This window comes from Phocoena sinus, chromosome 19 (genome assembly GCF_008692025.1).
Source record: "Phocoena sinus isolate mPhoSin1 chromosome 19, mPhoSin1.pri, whole genome shotgun sequence".
NCBI lineage: Eukaryota > Metazoa > Chordata > Mammalia > Artiodactyla > Phocoenidae > Phocoena > Phocoena sinus.
The window spans coordinates 6,569,589-6,588,798 of NC_045781.1; the positions used below are offsets into that span (position 1 = coordinate 6,569,589).

General features: G+C 58.1%; 2 protein-coding genes across 6 annotated transcripts in view; one reads left to right on the top strand and one right to left on the bottom strand.

Moving 5' to 3' along the window:
* Positions 1-5,371, top strand: part of IL4I1 (interleukin 4 induced 1) — a 39,719-nt gene extending 34,348 nt beyond the window's left edge. For 2 of the 4 annotated variants that reach the window (XM_032613882.1, XM_032613885.1), the window contains exons 3-7: positions 472-584; positions 1,196-1,397; positions 3,462-3,530; positions 3,873-4,009; positions 4,427-5,357. In XM_032613882.1, coding sequence (XP_032469773.1) covers positions 472-584; positions 1,196-1,397; positions 3,462-3,530; positions 3,873-4,009; positions 4,427-5,354 — 1,449 coding nt within the window. In that variant the 3' untranslated portion in view covers positions 5,355-5,357. Of the gene's footprint in view, positions 1-471; positions 585-1,195; positions 1,398-3,461; positions 3,531-3,872; positions 4,010-4,426 lie in introns of all 4 variants that reach the window. The other 2 variants (XM_032613883.1, XM_032613884.1) reach the window with 2 other exon arrangements.
* Positions 5,372-5,635: 264 nt separating this feature from the next.
* Positions 5,636-19,184, bottom strand: TBC1D17 (TBC1 domain family member 17). 2 transcript variants are annotated; one of them, XM_032613880.1, is made up of 17 exons: positions 18,966-19,180; positions 18,424-18,522; positions 18,143-18,217; positions 13,355-13,478; positions 12,363-12,570; positions 11,766-11,877; positions 11,504-11,662; positions 11,011-11,139; positions 10,831-10,934; positions 10,214-10,308; positions 9,643-9,759; positions 9,448-9,548; positions 9,270-9,369; positions 7,364-7,461; positions 7,081-7,197; positions 6,448-6,534; positions 5,636-6,366 (listed from the first exon to the last, which is right to left on the bottom strand). In XM_032613880.1, the coding sequence occupies exons 1-17, from the start codon at positions 18,984-18,986 to the stop codon at positions 6,160-6,162; spliced, it is 1,953 nt and encodes a 650-aa protein (XP_032469771.1). In that variant the 5' UTR covers positions 18,987-19,180; the 3' UTR covers positions 5,636-6,159. The 2 variants fall into 2 exon arrangements, with proteins under 2 accessions (XP_032469771.1, XP_032469770.1); XM_032613879.1 differs by having other exon boundaries at positions 5,640-6,366; positions 11,766-11,892; positions 18,966-19,184.
* Between the last annotated feature and the right edge of the window lie 26 nt (positions 19,185-19,210).

Consider the following 19,210-nt stretch of genomic DNA (forward strand, 5'->3'; position numbering starts at 1 on the left):
TTTCCCTGCCCCACTCTCATCCTGGAGGAAAGTCCCTTGAAACCTCTTCCAACTTCCTGGGAGGAATTTGTGTTGGTGGAGATGGAAACTCCACACAAGGGGAAGTGCCCCCTGAAGTCTAACCACTGTCCCTCTCACTGAAATCCAAGAATGAGTATAGGCCAGGCCAGTGGCTTCAGTACACACAAGAAATCTCCCCACTCCCTGAGCTGGGAAGTCCCTCTGAAATCTGGCCAGCGGCCTTCCTGCTGCAGTCTGGAAATTGTCACATTGTACATGTTCACTATGACTTTCTGTTCTCGCACCAGCCCCTCCCACCTCCCCATAAAAAAAAGATCCTTCTTTCATCTCCATCTGTGCTGCTGTGGGGATGGAAGATTGGGTGGGTGCGGCGTGGGGGCTGCGACAGGGTGGAGATGGGGAGTCAGTGGGAGGAGCTAAAGCACCTGCTTGCTGCCCATCGTCCCTCAGGTCACCATCCTGGAGGCAGACAACAGGATTGGGGGCCGAATCTTCACCTACCGGGACCGGAAGACCGGCTGGATTGGGGAGCTGGGAGCCATGCGCATGCCCAGCTCGCACAGGTGGGGCCTGACCTGGGGGCCAGGCAGGCACAGGGCCACCCCAGCCCCTACCTCTGAGCCCAGGCTCAACCAGATTCCCAACTCAATCACTGCTCCAGTGCCAGCACGAACCTCAACTCTGACCCCAAACCTGGCGCCCCAGTAAAGTCAGGCCTAGACCCAACCTCCAGCTCTGTCCTTTTCCTGACTGACACTTCCGGGCCTCCCGGCTCCAGCCCCACCACTGAACCCCTGAAGTGCTCAGGCCACTGCGTCCAGCCCTTCCAGACCCCCAGCTCTATCTTCCCGACCCTGGTCCTTTCCCCATCCCCAGCTCCCACCCCCATCCAACACAGCTCTGTCCCCATTCCTACTTGATCCCCAGTGAAAGCCACCTCCCCCTCCAAACCCAGTCCTGAAGTGTGCCGCCCTCAGCCTTCCAGCCTTGTTCCCCTTTCATTCCCGTCCCTGGCACTGAGGACCCCCAATCTAGCCCGGCTCCAGCCTCATGCCCAGCCCCAAGCCCCGTCCCCAGCTGCCCCACCCACCCCCTTCCCTTCTCCAAGCCCCACTGGGGAGAGGGGCCCTCACCTCCCCCGCCCGACCCTCACCAGCGGCTCCCACTCCCTCAGGATCCTCCATGCGCTCTGCAAGAGCCTGGGACTCAATCTGACCAAATTCACCCAGTACGACGAGAACACGTGGACGGAGGTGAATGAGGTGAAGCTGCGGAACTACGTGGTGGAGAAGATGCCTGAGAAGCTGGGCTACAAGCTGCATCCCGAGGAGAAGGGCCACTCGCCCGAAGAAATCTACCAGATGGCTCTCAACAGGGTAGGCGTGACCGCGAGCCCTGCAGCCCTGTCCCCCTGCCCCTGTCCTCCACGCTGTGGTGTCCCATGCCCTTTCCTCCTCCTGGCCTAGCTTTCCTTTTCCCATTCCTTCTGGTTTCCCATCACTGGCTCTTCCATCTTTAGTTTCCCCATAAGCCCTGCTGATCCCCATCTCCCATCCCCTTCTCACTCATACACTGGCCAGAACAACCTCACCTTTCTACACCTTTGGGGTCTTTTGTTGGTTTGTTTTGGTTTTTTTTAGGCTGCGTCATTCGGCCCGTGGGATGTGGGATCTTAGTTCCCCGACTAGGGATTGAATCCATGACCCCTGCATTGGGAGCTCAGAGTCTTAACCACTGGACCGCCAGGGAAGTCCCTCTACACCTTTGGTTTAAACTATGATCTGTGGGCTTGTTTTCCAGGTCCATCTCCTGAGACCCAGACCTATGTCTGTCTCCCCCTGGCCATCCCCCAGGACCCTCCAGCTCCCACTGAGCTCGGCGGCAGCTTCCCTGAACCCACTCAGATTCCTGGGTTCCCCCAACTCACAACAGTGCCATCATCACCACCCCCAGTCACGAAGCAGAACTCCAGGGGCCATCCTCGCTTCCTGCCTTCCCTGTCAGGTCCCAGCTCCATCCGTCCTGCCCTCGACTGTCTCACACTGTTCCTACCTCTCTGTCCCCCCAGCTCCAGCCCCAGCTCAGGCCTGGACCTCTCCCTGCATCCTCACCCTGGCCCACCCTGCTCACAGCCCCCTGTGCTCCCTAGCACCTCAGCCTCAGTTTGAAGCCCTGAGCAGTCTGGTCTCTCCCACTCCTTTAGCCCCATCTTCTCTCCAAGAAATTTTTATTGCCCACCCCAAACTCTCATGGTGGCCCAAACACCTTCGGCTCTGTACTCCTTCGTTTGCACTATGCTTGTCCACCGTCCCACACCCATGCCACTGACCCTGCCTGGGCCTTTTCCTTTTCCCACCCAGGGGTTGGTCGTTTTCATCCCTCAAGAACCAGCTCCAGTGTCCCCTCCTCCAGGCAGCCTTCCCTGATGCCCTCAGGGAGGAGCCAGCCTAAGCCTCCTATGGGAGCTCCTAATTGTCCATCTCCTCTCGTGGACCAGGGTGGGCACTTAGTCCAGGCCATTTCTGTGCCCTGGCAGTGCCCAGTTTAAGGAGCCTAGGGAAATGTGAGGGGAAGGGTGAGTGAGTGAGTGAATGAGTGAGTGAAGGGACACCTCCTTTGGGGAGTTCCCTGGCCACAAGAGAGAAGCCAGGTGGACAAAGGAGAGGGCTGAAAACAGAGGGCAGCGAGGCTTCCGGGAGGGGATGAGGCTTGAACAAAGTGGTGAATGATGACCAGTTGGGTGCCCGGCAAAGATGAGGGGGGTGAGCAGGTGCAGGGGTATGGAGGTGGGGGAGACCCGAGGGTGGTCTGGGCACTGGACACTGTGCTGTAGACCTGAAGCTGCCCTAAAAGATGGTGACCGAGGGGCTGGCAGGGGCCTTGAACGGCAGGCTGAGGGCTGGAACTCTGCGGCTCCAGGCACTGGGGAGCCACAGAAGGCTGTGGGCAGGCGAGGCGCCGTGAACAAACCCCCGTGGCAGTCATGCCCTGTCAGGGCTGATGGGTGGGTGGCAGAAGGGACTCCACTTCCGTCTGCGCCCACAACGATCCAGGCGACAGGTAATTACCGTCCATAAGGACACAGCGCTGACTGAGACAAATAATTACTGTCCATAAGGACACAGCGCATGGAGCGCACAGGCTGGGACAGAGGCAGACAAAATAACACCCAACCAGGATGAGTGTGACATTGTCCGGTGGACCGAACGCCCAGGGAATGAGGGGTAGGAATGACTCAGGAGGACTTCCCAGGGTGGTGACATAGTTGCAGTGGAGGGCAAGGCTGAGAGCCGAGCACGGGCAACATCCTGGCAGCTTGAACAAGAGAGGTAAATGGCCGGCCGTGGGCAGGAGCAGGAAGAGAAGCCGGGTTTGGACCCCGGGTGGGGCCTCCCCGGTCCTGTCCCCACAGCTCAGCGCCACTGCTTGTCCCTCCACAGGCCATCGAAGATCTCAGGACACTAGGCTGCAGAAAGGCAATGATGAAGTTTGAAAGGCACACGCTCCTGGTGAGTGAGGGCCTCGGTGTCGCTGTCTGAGAAACGACGACAAGGAGGGTGTCCATGGGGCCTCGGGCGGGGAGTCAGAAGGCAGGAAACTGGGACCCCAGGCCTGCCACCTACTCCCTGCCTGACGGGGCTGGACACGCCCCTCTTGGGGCTTCGGTTTCCCTCATCTGTCACAAGGTGGGGGGGGCCGTATCGCTGAGGTCCAGGGAACCGCACTAAGCACGGCTGTGTCACTGAACTAAGTAAGAGGCTCCGCAGGGAGCGGCCCCGTGGGAGGGGGTACGGAGCCGGCAGGTGCAGCCTGCCTGGGCCCTGACCTGGGTGGGCCACGCCATCCCCCAGGAATACCTCCTCGGGGAGGGAAACCTGAGCCAGCCTGCCGTTCGGCTCCTGGGAGACGTGATGTCCAAGGACGGCTTCTTCTATCTCAGCTTCGCCGAGGCCCTGCGGGCTCACAGCTGCCTCAGCGACCGGCTCAGGTGAGGCGGCGGGCTGGACAGACCAGACGCCGGGGGCCGATGGGGCGAGTACGGAGTGGGCGGGGCTGGCGGGGTGGGCGCGGCCTGTAGAGATGGGGGCAGGGGCCCAGGGGGCGGAGAGAGGCGCGCTGGGTCCCGCCACACTCGCCCCCGCATCCCGGTTCCTCCAGGGGAAGAAAGGTACCTGGAGAGTGGCTTGGCCCTGAGGGGACGAGGCGGGGTTCCCGGGTCACACCGCTCTGCTCCCGGGCCTCGGGGGGGGGCCATCGGGGACTGACGAGGGCGGGGGTAGATGAAGGGGTGGGATTAGAGGCAACCGGCAAGTGAGAACTGGAGCAGGGAGCGGGGAGTGTCTGGGGAGGGGCCGCTGCGGAGATGCAGGGCCCGAGAGCCCGTCACGCACCCGCCCCGCCGCAGGTACAGCCGTATCGCGGGCGGCTGGGACCTGTTGCCGCGCGCGCTGCTGAACTCGCTGTCGGGGCCTGTGCTGCTGCACACGCCCGTCGTGGCGATTAAGCAGGGGACGCACGAGGTGAGCGTGTACTTCGAGCCCTCGCGCCGGGCCCGGAATCTGAAGTCCTTGACGGCCGACGTGGTGCTGCTGACGGTGAGCGGGCCCGCGCTGCAGCGCATCACCTTCACGCCGCCGCTGACGCTCAAGTGGCAGGAGGCGGTGCGCGCGCTGCATTACATGCCGGCCACCAAGGTGTTCCTGAGCTTCCGCCGGCCCTTCTGGCACGACGAGCATATCGAAGGCGGCCACTCGAGCACCGACCGACCGTCGCGCGTGATATTCTATCCGCCGCCTGGCGAGGGCGCGCTGCTGCTCGCCTCGTACACGTGGTCGGACGCGGCTGCCACGTTCGCTGGCCTGAGCCTGTCCGAAGCCCTGCGCTTGGCGCTCGACGACGTGGCGGCGCTTCACGGGCCCATCGTGTACCGGCTCTGGGACGGCAGCGGCATCGTCAAGCGCTGGGCGGAGGACCCGCACAGCCAGGGCGGCTTCGTGGTGCAGCCCCCGATGCTCTGGCGAACCGACAAGGACGAGGGTCACGAGTACGATTGGGCGGTCCCCCACGGCCGCATTTACTTCGCCGGCGAGCACACGGCCTACCCGCACGGCTGGGTGGAGACGGCCGTCAAGTCGGCACTGCGGGCCGCCGTCTTGATCAACAGCCGGACCAGCAGCTGGAACGACCCCCGGACCATCAACAGCATGGGGCATGTGCACGTGGCGCCCGCCCAGCACCACCCGCGCAGCCTCGAAAGGGGGCGGGGCACCCACTCTCCAGCCTTACATGCCGTCACCGCTCCGCACACGACCCAAAAGAGGACCCAATATTAAAGTATTTTTGGAAACAGCAGTGTGGTCCCGCCCCCTTCCTGGCTCAGTCGCTTCCCCAGTTTGCAGGGAGCAAAACCATTAGCCCTCGCGGTAGAAGGGGCTGCGCCTATCCTGGAGCCCCAGAAGCTGTCCTACTTCTTCCTGGGCCGCGGCCTCCGTTTGGGGGAGTAGGAGGTACAGGATGGACACTGCTTTGCGCCACTGGTAAACGTTAATCACAGTGCCCACAACGGCTGTCACGACACAGTGGGATCCTTAAGCAAGTAACAAAAAGCCCAGCCGACACTGGGTTAAACACGAGTTTATTTTTCCCATAACAAGAAGCTGGTAAGTAGGGCCCCAGAGGGAGCAGCCCCGCAGGCCCTTCCATCTCGGTTATGTCCGGGATGTGCCCCTGCACCCCATCCTCACTCCTCCAAAAGCCCCAGACTCAAGCAGGTAAGGGAGCCCTGCCTCCACAAACCGCCACCACTCACCCCCAAGGGGCCTCGTCTTAGGCCTCATTGGCCGGGTCAGGGTCACAGTGGTCAGACGTCGACTCTGCAGAGTGGTCAGAGGAGACCACGAGTCACCACCCCCTCTCGATCCAGAGCCAAGCCGGTGTGGTGGCCTCCCCGCTCCACCTACTCGAGGCCAACCAGATAGGAAAGTGTCAGTTTCAAGAAACCAGCTAAGAGAAGGGAGGCCTGGTGGAGAGCCCCGCCCCTCTTTGCGCCTCCCCTCCCCAGCCTCCGGGAGGGGCGGGGTCGTGGGGGGGAGCTGGATAAAGTGTCCGGTGCTGAGCAGGCCGCCTCGCCCAGCACGGTTAAGAGTCCGCACATTCCTCCTCCTCCTCCTCCTCTGGCAGGATTTCCAGGCTGCTGTCAGGCTGCGGGACTGTGTCCGCGGGGGGCGGCGGAGCCGGTGGGGCGCGGGTGGGCGACAGCGGCAGTGGGGAGGCAGGTGGCGATGGGCTCTGGGGCTCTGCGGGGGGCGCCAGGCCTAGGATCTCCTGCACGTTGTGGGGCAGCTCCTGGCGGGTTGGCGGGTAGGGAGCGAGAAGTCAGAGGTTTGCTGGGGGTTGGGGGGCTATCGGGAGGGGTCAGGGACTCACCCGGCAGGCGGTCAGCTGCCGGTAGAGGGCCTCGGCCCGCGTCAGCACGTCCTCCACGCTCAGCTTCATGGTCAGCTCGTTGATGTGCTGCGGGCGGGGGTGGGTCAGGCCTGCCTGCCTGCCTGCGATCACCCAGCCACCACCGCCCCAGCACCTACTCTGTGCCTCGTGCTGGGGTACAACTGAGGGAAGACAGACCGGGCTGGCCCTCTTGGGGCTCACAGTGGAGCTGGGGGATCAGGAGAGGTCATGTTCTCTCCAGCTGCTTGCCAGGTGCAGCATTCAAGGAAGAAAGAGGGCACCGAGCCCCACTGCCGCGGCCCCGCCCCACATTAATGCACTGGGGCCGGGGCAGGTGGCCCACTCGTGCATGGGTCACATGCTCTGTGAGGGCACTGCAGGAAGCCAGGGATAATGGGGTAGGAGACAGACAGACCCCGTCTCCTGGCCACCGTGCTCACAGCTTAGCCAATCATACCTTCCACAATCCTATTTTGAGTACCTACTACCGAAAGGTACTGTGGCACAGGGGCAGGGCCAGCCTCCACGGAGTTCACACCCAGGTGATGTGTCTTCACACAGGTCAGGATGGGCAGGGGGAGGGAGGGGACTGGGAGGGAGCCAGGGTCTCACCTTGAGGATCTCATTGGACCCGAAGCCTGAAAGCATGAGGGTGTCCCGCTCCATGTCCAGGATGGCGCAGGCCACCAGCAGGTGCAGATTGGGGCCAGGGAGCCCCGTCCACAGCACCTAGCAGTGCCCAGGGGAGGGGTCACTGCAAAGCCTCTGCCTCAGGTCCCACCCAGGTCTGCCCCACGCCCTGCCCACCTCCCACCAACCTCCCTGCCCCATCCACTGGCAGTACAGCCAATCCATTTCTCCCTCTCGGCCCTCCCACCCCAACTGGCTGGCTCACCTCCCATAGCCGAAGGACATCCGGGAAGGGGAATTCCCTCTTGAACCAGATAAGCAGCCACCGGAAGCAAAAGCAGAGAGAGCCAGAGTCCTGGGAGTCTAGGGGAGGACAGCAGTGGGAGGGGCGGCACTCAGCTGAGAGCAAGCTCAGAATCAACTCCAATCCCGCTCTAATTCACAGGGCGCCCGGGGGTCGGACTGGACTCTAAGAAGTCACCCTGGCTGTAAGGACCTGCACGAGTCTACACAAGTGGAGGGACAGCTTCAGAGCGGGGACAGGGACACTCAGCGCCAGCAGGAACCTTCCCATCCTGCCATCCGGGCTCCAGATGAGGTGAGCTAGCCCCGTGGTCTCCGCCGCTCTCATGTGGAAGGGAGGCAGTAAGACCAGTCCACTCAGGGAAAAAATCTATTCAACATCCAAAGCTGGGGGAGGTGTGAGGAAACTGGCCCTCGCGTACACTGCTAGCAAAAACGTAAGCTGGTAGAACTTTCTGGGAAAGCAGTGATGAAGACAAGTGTTTCAAAAGATGTAAAAATATGTACTGCACTGGATACAATATCACTTCTTGGAATTTAACCTAAAAAACTAATCCACGAATATAGATTCATCACTGTGAAAAACTACAAATAACCTAAAAGTCCAGCAGGTCAGGTTAAATCTATTCTTATACATCATTAAGATGGACAGAACACCACGTAGTCGATAAGACTGATGATGTAGGGCTTCCCTGGTGGTTCAGTGGTTGGGAACCTGCCTGCCAATGCAGGGGACACGCCAGGGGACACCTGTTCGAGCCCTGGTCCAGAAAGATCCCACATGCCGCAGAACAACTAAGCCCGTGCACCACAACTACTGAGCCTGCACTCTAGAGCCCACATGCCACAACTACTGAGCCCGCGTGCCACAACTACTGAAGCCCACGCACCTACAGCCTGTGCTCTGCAACAAAAGAAGCAATGAGAAGCCCGCGCACCACAATGAAGAGTAGCCCCCAGGGGCTTCCCTGGTGGCGCAGTGGTTGAGAATCTGCCTGCCAGTGCAGCGGAAACAGGTTCGAGCCCTGGTCTGGGAAGATCCCACATGCCACGGAGCAACTGGACCCGTGAGCCACAGCTACTGAGCCTGTGCGTCTGGAGCCTGTGCTCCGCAACAAGAGAGGCCGCGACAGTGAGAGGCTGCGCACCGCGATGAGTGGCCCCCGCTTGCCACAACTACAGAAAGCTCTCGCACAGAAATGAAGACCCAACACAGCCAAAAAATAAATCAATTAATTAATTTTTTAAAAACTGTTAAAAAAAAAAAGAGTAGCCCCCATTCGCCACAACTAGAGAAAGCCCGCGCACAGCAACGAAGACCCAACACAGCCAAAAATAAAAAATAAATAAATTAGCTTATCATCATCTGCATTCAAAAAAATAGTACGAGCAACAGCAACTTTAACTTTCTTCTCTTTACGTGAATTCCCTGCATTTTTTATATTGAACAAGCAATGCAGTCAAATTTAAAAGCCGAAATGCAGCAGTCCCCGCCCCAGCAGCCCAGAGAACCAGTTTCCAATCCAGGCTCAGGGGTGACTGGAGATGAGAGCTGGTTGGAGATGAGGAGTGTGAGGAGCTGCGCCCAGGTCCTTCGTCTGAAAAGTCTGACAGCACACGAAGGAGCCACCTCAGCAGGCAGCGGGGGCACGTTTGGCAGGGGTAGGGGGCCCACATCTGCATTTGTTGAGGTTTTGCTCCAAACCGCAGTCCTGCTTTTACATATCAATTCTGGGTTCTGTGGGGATGTTTCTCTTGCTCGCACCACGTCCAAACATCCTGGACATTGTCTGTGGCCACCCCCAGAGACTCTGCAGCAAGGTGTGTGGGCCCACCATCATCCCCTGCCTACCCGCCGAGACACGTACCCAGGAAGTCGCAGAGCGGAGGGTCCAGCACCCTCAAGAGGAGCAGGAGTTGCCCAAGTTGCCGCTTCATCGTCTCCTGACTCTCCTCAAAGTTCCCATGCTGTGGGAGGGAGGGCCACGTGAGGAGCCAGACCCCAGCTTCTGAGGGGGCCTGTCTCCCAGCCCTGCCAAGCCTCACCACAAGCTCCATGAAGCCACAGAAACACCAGAAGGCATCCACCTCGTTCTGAGTGACGTAGAGGATCGGGGAGAGAAGGTCACTCATGCCCTGGACATAGCCTGGGGGGACATGGGGTCAGGGCCCAGCCGAGGCCTGCAGCGTGCTCCCCCCGCAAGGCCAGCCCCCAGCAACTGCCCCCGGGCTGTGCCGCACCGAGGTCAAAGTGGTACATGCAGTAGGTAAGGAGGATGTCATTCAGCAGGCCCAGCCCCGGGTTCTCGGGGCCCTCGTAGAATTTGTTGTTCCTATCGGTGCGGCTCACATCTCTCTCTGTGGGGACAGGGGGCAAAGCGCAAAGGCGTGAAAGGTGAGCCCTGTCCCTGCCGGCCGGCCGCCAGCACACCTAGGCAGGTGTGGGTCATCCAGAAACCATCTTGAACGCTCTCACGTGAGGTGCCGTGCTTCACGCTCACCAGCTCGCCACACCCTCCCAGCAGCTGACAGTTACTAAACCATCAACAGATGGGAAGACTGAGGCCCAGGGAGGTAGAATCACTTGCCAAGATCTCACAGTGAGTAGGTGGTAGATTTGAACCCACGGAGCCTGGCTCCCCTCCCGTGCTCCCCCATACCCGACCCCAGGGCCACTCACCCCTGTTCACCCCCGTCTCACTCCCCTCCATCCCTACAGATGGCCTTGCTCCTGCTCTTAGGGAGACGGGGCTCCCTCGGGCCCCTCCCAGCTGTTTCTGGTCTCACCATCCCACCCTTGCCCCCCACCAACCAATGAGGCTGCGGTATCCGCGCAGCAGTGAGTTCCTCCGCTCCTGCTCCGGGCTCACAGATTTCCACTGCAGCTTCATTCGGAAATACTCGTCCCTGAGGGGAGCGGAGCGGGTGAGATGTAGGGACACCTCCCCGCCGCCTCATCCTACAGGGCTCAGCCTAGCTCACCGCCCCTGTGCTTCCCCTTCCCCACATCTCTCATGACACACAACACCCTTGTGGGGTTTTTTTGTTGTTGTTCAAAGTCTGTCACCCCCATTGGACAGAGAGCAGCAGGGGCAGGGACCGGGACACACGGCAGAGGCACAAGATATACCAGGAACGAGGAGAGGTGGCCCCATGGGGTTAGGAAGCCCGCTGCAAAGCGGTGACCACTGAAATAGCACGGTGCCAGAATGAAAACGGCATCGGGGATGGGCTCTGGGCCCTACAGGGGCAGGGCCTGGCCCACTGCCTCTGTCCCCGCTGTGCTCAGGTCGATGGCCCGTCTGTGCACGGGTAGCGCGCCGGTGCCAGGCCGCCCACTGGGATATGCTGTTGATCAAAAACCTCCAGTCGACTCAGGAGGCCAGAGGCTGGAGCACAGCAGGGCAGGAGCCACGGCGTCTCACTCACGTTTTCTTGCGCACGTGGGCCTTGTGCTCCTCGGCTGAGCCCTCCCAGCTCAGGTACCCGAGGAGGAACTTCCAGGCCTCGCGTCGCAGGCTGGGGCTCAGACCCTGGAGGGCAGAGGGCAGCTCAGACGGGCCTCCCCTTGGCTGCCCACCGACCCTGCCCACCCGCTCGGCTCCTCACCCCTGAGAAGATGCGGGCTTTCAGCTCAGGGACCTGCCGCAGGCGGCCCTCGGGGCCCATGCGGCGGGCCCACTCCTCCTCCGTGACCGGAGGCGCCCGCTCCACAGCTGGCCTCGGCCCTAGCTCCACCTGGGGGACAAAGGACGAGTGAGCCCAGGGCCTCGGCCCAACAGCGCTCCCCAGCCCACCGTGGGCCACTCCGAGTCAGCTCAGAGCCCTTCTAAGCTGCACGGACGGACAGAACGTTTGGGGCAGGAAGCATCTCCTTGGCTGGGTCAGTGAAAAAGTCAACCCCCAAGTCAGGAAAGCCCCCCAGTAATAACAGGCACCAGGTGCACAGGCTACAAGCACCTTCCACCAAGTCACTCATGAAACCCGATGAGGGCGATGCTGTTATTATCCCCATCTCACTGGGGAAACAGAGGCCCAGGGAAATGCAGTCCCATGCCCACGGTGACCGCCAAAGAGCAGCAGCGTCCACCCTGATACTCACACAAGAAATGACCTCAAACCCGGGCTCAGGTTCGTCATCGGGGGCTGGAGGCAGGTCAGGGGAGGCCCCCTCCTGGTGTGGCTGCAGGGCTCCCCGGAAGAAGTTGGTCACACGGGAGAAACTGCTGAAGGTGGTGGAGTAGGGGTCCTGGAAGAAGCGCTGGGGACAGGGCCGAGGGGCGGTCACCGTCCACCCTCCCTGCCTGGCCTGCACGGCCCACCCTTCCCTGCCCACACCGGCCAGCCTGGCGCTGGGGACTCACAGACACCACGTTGGAGCTGTCCTGGTCAAACAGCTGGAGGTGGTGGAAGGAGTTGGAGAGGGCCGAGGAGTCATGGGGGAAGACAAGGTAGAGGCGGGAGTCCTGCGGGGAGCTGTGGGCAGGGCATCTGGGTGACACACAGGCAGGGTGCCCACTTTTTTCTTTTTTTCTCAGTGTCCCGACTGCCCATGGGGAATCCCTCATCTCAGGCCTGAGACCCCAGCTGGACCCCAGGGATGGCACAGGCCCCAGGGCTGGTCAACGAGGGCCTTCCACCTCCCTGGCCAGGGTGACTGACTCAGGGATAGGCCAACGAGAAGCAGCCCCAAGATGCTGCTGGAATGTGGGAAAGAGGTGCTTTCTACCCACCGGGGCCCCCAGAGAATGACAGCAAACTCAGAAAGAAAAAGAGCAACTCTTTCTGCACTCTGGGACCCGGGTCCCGCCTGATGTCAAACTGCCCTTTGATGTTGCAGTTACACGCGCCACTCAAGTCTCTATTTCCTGCCTTTAAATCAGTCTGGGTTGTATTACTTTCACAGCCCTGAGGGAGTCAGGCTGCATCCCTGGAGGGGTGGGGCCTGGGACAAGGCTCACCTGGCCAACAGCAGGTAACGGCTGAGGACACGGAGCAGGGCGCGGGTGCCCCCGCGGTGGAAGTGCAGGGCGGGCAGGGAGCCTCCAGCCTGCGTGACCAGGACCAGGTATGCCCAGCTGAGGCCCGGCTTGGAACGGCGGATGGACTTGAGCTCCCCCAGACTCACGGAGAAGGCCCAGGAGCCCCGGGGGGAGCTGGGCTCTGCACCTAAGGGGACAGCAGCGTCGGAAGCAGGTGGGGGTCGGGAGGCGGGGCCGTGTGGAGCCAGAGGCGGCTCAGGCATCTCCTGAGAGCCCACTGCGAGCCAGCCCCAGGCCCTCTGGGAAAGGAACCCAGTAAAACTGGACGGGAGCCTGGGGGATGCCTGCTTGCCCCCAAATCTCCCCAGGCTCCCCACGTCTGTCCCCCGCCCGCCCCAACCCTGCCTGTCTCACCTCCGACCCTCTCTTCACTCTAGACCCCTCTCAAGCCACAGCAAAAAGGCTGTGGTTTCCTAAACACACCCAGTGCCCCACACCTCTGGCCTTACCCCCACTGCTCTCTCTGCAGGGAGAGAAAACTCTCAAGCATCCTTCAGAGCTAGGCTGTGGCACCACCTCTTCCTGGAAGACTTCTCTGCCCCCTAGGGGGTTAGATACCTCCTCTGGTGCCCCCAGCACCCTGTGCGACTCCAGGATGGCCCAAATTACCCTGTCACCCTGCAACCGTCACTGCCACAGCCTGGAAAATTCCCTGGGCAGGACTTACGTGGAGGTGCCCACAGCCAATCAGGGAGCCCGGCCTGATGAGCAAGGCTGCAAACCTCAGAGACGCTGGCCACGCTGGACCGGGGCTGGGGACCGCCCTGCACCCCCCACCCACTCTCCTGGGACCGGAGGCCACTGTGGGTGGCCATCTTGACTGTGGGCAGCACAGCCCATGGAGCCATGACCACTGAGGGTAAGTCGTGTCTCCGCCTGCCCCCCCCCCCAGGGGCAACAGCTTAGTCTACCTCTCGTGGGCTCTGAGTGGCGGTGCCGTGGCCGCACGGTGCTGATGACGGCCCAGTCGGGTTCATAGCCGGGGTCAAAGGTTGGTTCCTCCTCAGAGGTGCAGGAGTCTCCCCCACTGGTGTCCTTGGGGGAAGACAGGAAAAGAGACTGAGGGACTGTGGATTCAGAGTTTGTAGATCTGAGCCTCGAGGCCACCCTGGGAGGTAGCCCCATTGAACAAAGAGGGAAACTGAGGCACAAAGAGGACACAGCACTTGCTCTCAGGGTCGGTCACCCAATGCAGCCAGGGAATGGGCCAGGACTTGAAGCCAAGTCTCACGGTGGCTGTAACCAAAGCATCCCCACATAAAAAGCAGACAGCTAGGTAGGGGTTGGGGTGCTTTGCAGTCAGACTGCCAGAGGTCGCTGTGCTTAAAATAGGTAGGAGTTACTAGAGTAACTCAAATCAAGACCAAATCAGATATGACTTCACACCCACTAGAATGGCTAGAATAAAAAAAGAGGCAATAGCAAGTGTTGGTGAGGATGTGGAGAAAGTGGAACCTCTTACACTGCTGGTAGGATTGTAAGATGGTGCAGCCACTGTAGAGAACAGTCTGGCAGGTCCTCAAAAGGTTAAACGTGGAATTACCATATGACCCAGCAATTCCGCTCCTAGGTATACACCCCAGAGAAATAAACATGAACACCCACACAAAGACCTACACATGAACGTTCACAGCAGCATTATTCGTGACTGCCAAGAAGTGGAAACAACCCACTGTCCACCAAACTGATGAATTAACAAAATGGGTAGATCCATACAATAGAATTTTATTCAGCAATAAAAAGGAAGGACGTTCCGATAGATGCTACAATACGGATGAACCTTGAAAGCAATCTAAATAAAAGAAGCCAGTCACGAAGAACCACATAGAGTATGATTCCATTTATGTGAAATATCCAGAAAAGGCAAATTTATAGAGACAAAAAGCAGGTTAGTGGTTGCCAGGAGCTGGAGGAGGGGAGTACAGGTACAGGGTTTCTTTCAGGGATGACGAAATGTTCCAGAATCACACAGTGGTGATGGTTGCAAACGTGTGTGAATACTAAAAACCACTGAATTACGCACTTTGACAATTTTAAGTTTTCATAAAGCTTGAATTTTTTTGAGTCTGAGGGTAAGTGAATTCTATCTGAATAAAAGAAAAAAATAGCTGGCTCGGGGCTTCCCTGGTGGCGCAGTGGTTGAGAGTCCGCCTGCCGATGCAGGGGACACGGGTTCGTGCCCCGGTCTGGGAAGATCCCACATGCCGCGGAGCGGCTGGGCCCGTGAGCCATGGCCGCTGAGCCTGCGCGTCCGGAGCCTGTCCTCCGCAACGGGAGAGGCCACAACAGTGAGAGGCCCGCGTAACGCATAAAAAAAAAAAAAAAAATAGCTGGCTCGTATTCTGTTATGAAAATAACATGAAGTGCCCAGCATGGGGCCAGCTGGTGGCTGCTTTTATTGACATGAGCTCAGGGGCCTGTTGGGCAGATTCAGGGAAACCATGCAGAGCAGGGCCATGCTGAGGGTCAGAGTGCAGTAAAAGCCGATGATGCTGGCCATGAGCCATGGAGGAGGGCAGGGAGGGGACAAAATGTGTGAGGACTGCAGCAATTGTGAGAGAATTCACAGCTCATGTGTCTTCTTCCTCTATGGGAAAGGCTAGAAAGGTAAAACATTTCCCAGGCTCCCCTGAAGTTGCGTTCCAGGCACAAGAGCCTACCAGTCAGATGCACTCAGATCTACAAAGTGGAAATTGGATAAGGGCAACTTCCTGCCACTCTGGCTGGTGTTTGGCTGACAAGGAAAAAGGAGGAGTCTTATCTCTGTCTTCATCTTCCTGCACACAGAGTGGTAACTGGGGCAGCAGTGGGGCCGATTAGCAGCTCTGATTCTCGAACTTGACAACTCCAATGACAGTCCCATTCCCTACAGCCCTGCCCTCACTGGATCGCAGCTCCCCTGGCAGGTCAGTTCTGCAGTGTCAGTCCTATTCCTCTAGCTTTTATAAAAATTCTATAAGCCTCCATGTCTTTGCATTTAACCCCTTGCTGCTTAAAGTAACTGGAGTGTTTTGTGACTCTTGCAGTAAAACCCTGCATGATTAGAAGGACTCAGACTGTGGGTCTACCCAACAGCCATTTCTGCTGGATATTCCAGACTGACAAGCCACTCCCATAACAGAAGCTGAAATATCCCAATATCCACTTTCCCAGCCTTCCCTGCATTTCTGAATGGCCTAGGGACCCAACTCTGGCCAGTGGAAGCTGAGGGTACATCCGCGGGGAGTCTGAAGAAGGGAATTCCTGATAAAAAGGCACCTACAGGAGTGAACACCCTATTCAGGTTAGCCTCTATGTGCTGTCAAGGGAGGACATGGTGTTTGGAACTGTGGCAGCCAACCAGGGCCATGAAAGGAAGACCAAGGAATGGCAGGGACACCTGTCCACAAGCTGCCAAACCAGCCCCTGGCAAAGCCATCTGTGCCCTCCCTGTTTTGTGACATGAAGAATTTGATAATTTTGCCAATGTTTACACAAAATAATGATAATTAGTGTGCTGTCTGTCAAATGTTTGCAGCTCTCCACCCCTCGGGCATACAGTAGGATTACAGCTCATTGAACTCTACTGGCTGAGTGGAGACATGCAACTCGTTCTGGCCAAACGGCTGGGATATATCACTTCCAAGATGGACTGTTTAACTGCCAGGGAAAAACTTCTAGAGATCTCTTTCCCTCTGCCACAAGGAATGAGACCTTTAAGATGCTGGCTGCTCTAGCAGCATGGTGAGCAGAGCTCTTTGGCCAACCTGAGATACACATAGAGAGTGAACAAAAACAGTTAAAAAGGCTGGAGCTCCAGCAGCCCTTCTGGACCAGAAGGCAGCCTTAAGGACAGATGCCACATGTTGAGGATTACAGAGCAAAGTTGGAAGGAAGCTGAGTCATTGATAACATATGAACCTATACTGCTGACTTCTGGGCTTTGTAAAAAGAGAGAAATGAGCTGTTATCTTGTTTAGGTCGCTGGTATTCCTGTTTCTATTACATACAACCAAATGCAACTCCTAACTGACGCAAAGCTTTCTGGAAAACCTGTTTTTACTGATAAAAAGGACAGATATGATTGGTGCCCTGCTGGCCCCTTTTTCCTGCCTTAAAAGGCAGATGCAATGGCTGCAGCTGAAGTGGTCATTTAAACACCACTAGAGCAAGCACAGTAGGTTCTCAGCAATCCAAGCCTTGATGTCACTAACCAAGGACAGCAGCCTCATACCTTTTGGAGTCTTGTGAGGTGAAAGAAACAAACTTGTTTGCTCACTGTGTTGTCAGCTCAGTTTTGTGTTCCTTGGAGCTGAATGTATCCTGAATTTATATGTGTCCTTCCCACTGATGCCCGTCTCAGTGGGTTTCTGTTATTTGAAAATAAGAGCGCCAAGGAGGACAGCAATATTCTCAAGAAAGGCACTCAGACTGCCTGTGAGGTTGGTGAAAATGCAAAATCCTGGTTGCTGCTACTTAAACTTCTATAGGGGAGGAATCTCCATTTGAAACCCCATGGCCCCAGCTGAGGCTTCATCTTCTCTTCCTGGCCCGTCACACTGGCCTCCTCCCCGACCTCCCAGCCCCCAATCTCCCTCCATCTGGTCCTTCCATCCATCTCCCACATGACCCCACAAATGGGGCTTTCCATACCCATACCTTTCCCCTCCCAAGGCTAACCTTGGCCCCCAGGACAGGTCCAAGCTTCTCAGCCTGGCATTTCAGGCCCAACCATCTTTCCAGCAAAACCCTCTACAGAGACATCCCACGTTCCGTTCTGCCCTGAAACACCCTTCTTCCTTCCGTCCCTGAAATATATTGTTTTTTGGGGTTTTTTTTGGCCATGCTGTGTGGCATGTGGGATCTTAGTTCCCCAACCAGGGATTGAACCCATGCTCCATGCAGTAGAAGCGCAGAGTCTTAACCACTAGACCACCAGGGAAGTCCCCGCTGAAATATATTCTTGCCTGCTTCTCATCTTTAGAGTCCTAGCCCAAATGTCTGCTCCCCAGAAGAGGACGTGCTCTGGAGTCAGTATGTCTGGGTTCAAATCCAAGTTCCAGTACTTCCTAGCTTTTCTGACCTCAGGAGAGGATGAGAGGATGAGGTTTCCTCTCATCGTGCCTCAATTTCTCAAAAACAGAATGAGGGGTGAGGGAGGACTTAGGTAGTGTCTGGGTTGGATTCATCTCTGGGTCCCAGCACCATCCAGCACAAGGGCCTGACAAGGAGACATCTGGAAATGAGAAGGGCGAGGTCTTGTACCCGGGGAAGGAAGGAATCCTGGCGAAGTGGATGAGTACAAGACCTCTGTCAGGTCTTGTTCCCTCTCTGGACACGATGGCAAGACTGCCCAAGAAAAAATGCCACACTCCGTCAAGTCCTTATGGGCTGAGAGCCCGTGGAACCTGAATCCACAGGCTGAGTTGTCCTCTTGCACCCTGGCAGAGCTCTCCCAAGAAGCAAAGGGGGTGAGGAGGCAGGCAGCTACCCCCATGGCCACAAATCTCATAGTGTCTACCTTCTTTCCGTGAATGGACATCTTCAGCCCCATTTCACAGAGAAGACGAAAGTGAGGGACAGAGAGAACTTAGGTCCCAACCAGGACCACACATGCTCCTAGGGTAGGTCTGGAATTGTATTCAAGTCCTTCAAATGCTTTCCACTGCCCCGACCTAGAAAAAAAGCAAGTGGAGAAAGGGGAAGCAAAGGTAGCCTACCTTCTTGGAGAAGAAGATTTGGGTGGAATCTCCAGCCTCCTCTACAGGAGCCCAGTGCAGCAGGACGTCATTGTCCTGAGGGAAAAAAGAAGGGGTTGGGAGTGCTTCCCTCCAAACTCCCCAAACCATATTTCCAAACTTCCTCCCAGTTCTGGACCCTCAGCCTTAGAAAGCCACCTCTCCTTCCTAACCTCCCGTTGCTGACCTCCATACTATACTCCTACAGACGCCGCCTCCCTCCCGCTCTAGGCCTGCCCGAGCCCTGCTCTCTCCCGGTCTACCTTCTCCACAACACGGATGACGCCGGCGATGAGGGAGTCCGGGTCTTGGTGCTTCTTGGCACTGGTGTGCAGGTACACGCCTCCTTTCTCAAATACCACCTAAGAACGGGAACCATTGAGGGGCGGGGGCCCAAGCGTGGGAAGACACTGAGGGGGCGGGGCTCAAAAGAGAGCCAATGGGAGCAGACCCGGGGGAGGAGCTATTCACCTTGGGGGTGGGGCCCAGGGTACATTTACCTAGGGGATGGGGCCCGGAGTGAAACCTGTATAGCGCCAGGCTTCTCTGGCACTCCGGAGGATGGGGAGGGGAAAAAGGCGGAGTGCATTCCAAACTGGGCGAGCCCCAGGGGGCGGGGCTAAACGATATGGGTCTCCCTAGGGCAGTGGAAGGAAGGGTGACAGCGTGTTTACTAAGGGAATGGTATGCTTGTTAAGGAGGTGCTGGGCTCCCAGAGTCCCTGCAAGTCCTGAGAAAGAAGCAGACCACCGGAGGGCGGCGTTTCGCATAGACGGAAGCAAAAGAACGCGTCTTCAGTGCTTACCCTGTAACCGGCGCCCTCCATAGCCGCGGCCGAGACCTCACTGCCCCGGCTCCCTCCTTTTCCGGGTCAGCGTGCTGTCACATCCGGATAGGAAACTCCCCTCAAGCCCAGACAGTGGTGGCGTCCCCATGTGTTCTAGAATAGGAATGGGTGTAACCATTTTTCAGAATGGGGTGGTTAAACTTGAACCACGAGGTTTCAAGTCACGTCACAGACGCTAAAGGTGGAACGGCCAGTGCGCAGGC